Source organism: Neophocaena asiaeorientalis, unplaced genomic scaffold, assembly GCF_003031525.2.
Source record: "Neophocaena asiaeorientalis asiaeorientalis breed wild unplaced genomic scaffold, Neophocaena_asiaeorientalis_V1.1 scaffold871, whole genome shotgun sequence".
Lineage (NCBI taxonomy): Eukaryota > Metazoa > Chordata > Mammalia > Artiodactyla > Phocoenidae > Neophocaena > Neophocaena asiaeorientalis.
Genome location: NW_020175454.1, coordinates 734,321 through 739,640, shown reverse-complemented (window position 1 = coordinate 739,640; position 5,320 = coordinate 734,321). Strand labels below are relative to the sequence as shown.

The window sequence follows — 5,320 nt, the reverse complement described above, 5'->3', positions numbered from 1 at the left end:
AACCGGCGCTTCGGAGGAGGAACTGACTTCAGAAAACGCAAAACGAACTCCTCCAAAACCCCTAACACTCCCCTCCACCCCCGCACCCCTCGCCGAAAGCCTTGTCCCAACTCCAGCGGGGCGGGGGCAGCAGGTGGAAGGGGAGACGAGGGGGAGGTTGCAGAAAAAAGAGGGGAGAACAGAAAAGTCACTTTATTTGCAGACGGCATTTTGCAGATAAGAGGACTTCTTCAGCTGCCGGGATTGCCGAATGAATTTCGTATTGCAGGTGAGGAAAAGTGGCTCCTTTTAGGCACGTTATAAAGTTCCGAAGGAGTCAGGACCTGCTCAGGAGCACTGTGGCACAACCAAAAATACATATACCCCCCCCCCAATAAATCTCCCAGACACCGGGCTGACAGCACGGCTCTAAGGAAGGCTGCGTCGGTCCGGCCGGACGGGATCTGACGCGCGCCCCACGGACCGCTCTGTACGAACCAGTTCTCCCAGAGACCCTCCGGCTTCTCCGCGTCTGGACCAGCGCGCTCCGGGCGCTCGCGGCCCGCAGCGTCCGTGTCCCCGGCCCCTCCGAGGCCTGCGAGCGGCTTTGCACCAACGCCGCCGAGGCGCGGGCGCCCACGTTCGGCTAGACCTGGACCCTTCCTCTCAGTTTCGGGGTCCTAGAGCTGTTCCCTCCAGCACGCCGCGCGCACCCGCTCCACCCGCTGGCTCCGCGGGCCTCGCCGGCGGATCCAGCCGGCAGTCCCACCGCATCTCCAACTTGGGACTCATTCCCGTCTGTAATGGCGCGTCCCCGCCGCCCGGGTCCCCTCGCTGGAGTCCCCGCACGACCACGCCCGGACACGTCCTGCGACGATACCGTTCGAGGCGCGAGGCTGCGCTCCTCCCGGGGCCGGCAGGCAAGGACGTCCTCACAAGCCCTAAACTCCTCCTCGAGGTTCGTTTCCGCCAGCCACGGAGAGAATGCGGATACCTGTTCGGGGAACTGGCGCCTGTGCCCGTTCGCGCTCGCGCTCTCTCTCTCTCTCTCTCTCTCTCTCTCTCTCTCTCTCTCTCTCTCTCTGCCTTCAAAAACTTGATCTTTACCTCTCCACACCAAGGTGCACAGACGCCAAACAGTGATGAAATGAAAAGAAAGCCAATTGCCGGACTGGAGGTGGGGGAGAGACAGCGTCTCTGCGTGCGCCCGCCGCCGAGCCGGGAGCTGTAATTGCTGCAGACAGGGAGCGTTGGGGGTTGGGCGGACGTAGCCGTGTATAAATAGTGAGATCGCAAATTGAAAGGCATAAATAACAGCAGGAGAGGTCCACCCTCACACGGACAGTCGTGTCCGCGCGGGAGGCGTGCGGACCACAGCCCGGCTCCCAGCCAGCCCCGCCGAATCCCGCGGACCCCCGCAGCCCCCGGCCACCATGGAGGAGCTCACGGCTTTTGTATCCAAATCTTTTGACCAGAAGAGCAAAGAAAGCAGCGGCGGCGGCGGCGGCGGAGGCAAGAAGGATTCGATCACTTACAGGGAAGTTTTGGAGAGCGGACTAGCACGCTCCCGGGAGCTGGGGGTCTCGGAATCCAGCCTCCAGGACATAACGGAGGGCAGCGGCCACTGTCCGGTGCATCTCTTTAAGGACCACGTGGACAACGACAAGGACAAACTGAAAGAGTTCGGTTCGGGGAGGGCTGCCGAAGGTAAGCTCTCCGGACGCCGGCTCCGGGCCCCTCCCGGGGACGGCGTCTCCTCGCCGCCGAGCCTGGCCGCCTGCCCCTCGCTCCGCGCGCGCAGAGGCCCCGGGGGCCGCGGTTCGCTCTCCGCTCGACCCCAAACGCTGAATGTACAGCCACGGCTCGGACGCAAAGGCCCCGGCAATCCATCGCCAGTCTTTTTCGTAAGAAAGAAACCAAACGGGGGAGGGGAGGATTCGGCTGGAGAAGCGAGGAAGCAGGGAAGGAGAGAGGCAGAGGCGCCGAGGATGGGCAGCGGCCGGGGCCGCGCGCTGCCGGAGGATCGCTTCCCTGGGCGTTGGCACTGGGCTCCACAGCGGGAACTTTCCCGCGTTGGGGGGGAATCGGGTGCATGGGCTTGTAAACCCAGGTCGGCTGGAGGGCTACCGGCCGCTTGCCTGTCTGCCTGCCGGTCAGTCTCACGTCCGCCTCCACGCCCGCAGAGAGATCCACGCGCGTCTCTCCAAGTGCCTTCCCGAACTCGAAATGGGCCGCGTTGAGGGCTGCGCTGGCCGGCAGTCGGGGAGGCCACGCGCTCCGTCGCCTCTTCGCCCTCTTGCGCCCCTCCGCGTGGTTTCCTCTCAGGGAAAACTTTCCCCTTGAACCTTGGGGCTGGATCTCGGCTGACGCGGGCCTGTAGATTAAAACCAGCCGCGTGCCCGCCGGTGGTCAGGGTCTACAAGGGGCAGAAGGGCCCGGGGAGGCTCGTGGCCCCGCGCACGCGGCCGCCCTACCCCAGGCTGTCAGGGCGCAGCTGGCCCTGCTGCAGGCCGGCTGCGTCCTGGGCCTCCATCCGGCTGCTTTCCCCCGAAATCTCCGCGGCGTTTTGCGCTGTAGTTGAACGCGGGGGGTGGGAAAAAACATGTTTACAAGGGTTCTCCCAGCTGGACAGCGGTGGTCCCAGCCCGGGGGAATCTCCGTACAAACAGGGCAACCAGCAGCTGTAAATCAGAGGAATAAAATTGGCTCGATTTCTCAGGGGGCAGCATTTGAAAGTATATGAAGGTCTATTTCTCACTACAAAGAGAGGAAATACAGAAGCTTGCCGTGTGGCTCCTGGGTCCTGTTTCATTCTCTGTCCGTGTTGAGAGAGGTCATGGCCAGAGAGCGGGGACCCCATGACTCCTGCTCTTGTGGCCCTTGCACTTTGGTGGCAGAGTCCAGGTGTGCTGGCCTTGGAGCCCAGTGGATGACCCAGACGGCTTTCGGAGACCTTGACCTTGTGGAAGCAGAAAGCTGGCAGAGGCTTAGGAATAGCCCCCTGGCTTCTGAGAGCCCAGGCAGCCTGAGCCTGGCCTGCCATATCTCGGGGCTCACCCCGTGGCGAGGCCTCACGCACCTGGCTTTATGATTCCTACAAAGAGAGTTTGCTCTGATGGAGACACGGCTGTCTGTCGGCTGTGCACTTGTCAGGGCTGACATTTAATTTACAGCACCCGGCGGGCGGCTGACCTCCCGGGCTCCTGACGGCTTCCCCCATCCGCCTTAGAGGCTGAGTCCCCTCTTCTGTCTGTTTCCTCTCATCCTGGACAGCCAAGGCAGGGGGACCCTGCAAAAAGGCCCGTGTAAGGAGAGCAGAGTACAATCCAGGCCTTTTTCGAAGGAGAGAGGAAAATAAGACAGGGCTAGCAGTACAGGCAGCAGGAAGGGGTTAGGAAAACCCCAGCTGCACCTTCTCCCTTCTGCCTGGGTGTGCAGACCCCTGGCAGGGCTGAGCCCCAGGCCGAATTTGCGGAACGGGAGCAAAATGGAGAGGAGGGAGCTGCTTGGGCTTGGGAGAAACCCAGAGGTCTTGGGCACCTGAGCAGCGGACCCTGCGGAGCCAGGCACGGCAGCCTGTGGGTTCTGCACAGCCTGCTGCGGGTTCTGGAGGACTTTGAAGGCCAGCGCATCATCTGGGGTCAATCCCTGGGGTTCTGACGTTAAGAGACCTGAAGGAGGAAGCAGCGTTGGGGCCGCCTCGCCTCCGGGAAAGGATTTCCCGTTGGGGAGAAATAAGGTGTTCTTGGAAATGCATCCCTTTCAGGAGGTGAGGGAGGCTTTAAACCCCGAGGTGGGATTGCGTGTCCAGGGCTCAGAAGCCGTGAGGAGAGGCTTTCAGGCAGACTCAGGACTTGGGTTCTGGTGTCCAGCTCAGGGACCCCGGTGGGGGTGGGGGTGGGGCATGTGTGGGAACTGGGTGCCGGGATTTTTCCCTGGCCCCGCAGAGGATCTGGGTCTCCACCCTTTGCAAGTTTCTGGGCTTACTGCTAAGAGGCTTCTCAGAACGGGTGTAACCCCAGACTCCTTGGATAGAGCGTCCTGAAAGCTGCCCTCTTCTCCTTGACACAGAGGGGACATCTAATGAGGGCATGGGGGTCCTCTTTGCCTGCACCCAGCAGGTCCTATGATCGGAGAAAAAGCACAAGAAAACGCAAGGGGAGCTGAAACGCAGCTTCCACCAACTGTGCAAACGGGGGCCAACTTTTATTTTAAATCCCTGAGCTTGGTGAGGGGCTGCATTTCCTAGCGGTGGGAAGGAGAGGTGTCTGGGTTAGAATCTCCTAAATCCTGAGCTGTCTGTCTGATACCCTGCCCGCTCCCCCAGCAAATATAGCTGCTTTCATAATGTTTGGACCTAAGAAAGTGTCACTCTTGGCGTCCTGATGGGGAGTGAGAATGTGTGTCCAAGAAACAGAGGGACAAAACCGGAAGTCAAGGGACCACGCTCTCGGGTGCAACCCAAGCGCCTCAGGGTGCCCGCCTTAAGATACGGCTGCGCTTTCTTGGTCAGAAGGAGGTGAGCTCGGGCGAGTGCCCGCCTCCACGGCGTCCTGAGGGAGGCTCTGGCCCGGCTGGCGGCTGGCACGGCCCCTGTCCTGCTGCGCTGCAGGCGGGAGCGGTGGCTCTCGAGGGGCCTGGACCCCAGCCTGGCCTGGGCTCTGCCTGCGCTCTTTGCGGGCGCCCCGCCAGGGACCCGACACTTGGGCGATTCTGCCTAAGCTTCTTTGACTTAATATTTAACACTCCACTCCCATTCAGGAAAAAAAGAAAAGGAAGAGAGAGAAGGTTAGGCTATGTCAATATGTCAACAGAGGCGAAGAGGATAATTGAGGAAACTATTCAGAGATTAGGCCAAGAAACACCGCGGCGCCGGGGCTCGAGTTATTACAAAACAGCGCGTCTTGCCCTGGAGTTTGCTTTATCGACTTGACGCCGCTTTGCGTCAGGGCGCGTTTGCCACCGAGGTCCCTGCACCACGAGCACACACAGGCTTTCAGAACGTCGCGCCCAAGCGTCCCCCCGCGGGCCCCTCTCCCTGGAGCACAGGATCCGCATCGGCCCGGGCCGGGGACGCCGGGGCCGGGGGGTGGGCTCAGCGCTGTGCCCTCGGCCCGCCCGTAGGTATTTACGATTGCAAGGAGAAGCGCGAGGACGTGAAGTCGGAGGACGAGGACGGGCAGACGAAGCTGAAGCAGCGGCGCAGCCGCACCAACTTCACGCTGGAGCAGCTCAACGAGCTGGAGCGACTCTTCGACGAGACTCACTACCCCGACGCCTTCATGCGGGAGGAGCTCAGCCAGCGCCTGGGGCTCTCCGAGGCGCGCGTGCAGGTGAGAGC

At 61.6% G+C, this 5,320-nt stretch overlaps 1 protein-coding gene across 2 annotated transcripts in view; it reads left to right on the top strand.

Annotated features, from left to right (window-relative positions):
• Positions 1 to 1,412: 1,412 nt before the first annotated feature.
• Positions 1,413 to 5,320, top strand: part of SHOX (SHOX homeobox) — a 10,171-nt gene continuing 6,263 nt past the window's right edge. For both annotated transcript variants that reach the window (XM_024768098.1, XM_024768097.1), the window contains exons 1-2: positions 1,413 to 1,686; positions 5,104 to 5,312. In XM_024768098.1, coding sequence (XP_024623866.1) covers positions 1,413 to 1,686; positions 5,104 to 5,312 — 483 coding nt within the window. The remainder of the gene's footprint in view (positions 1,687 to 5,103; positions 5,313 to 5,320) is intronic.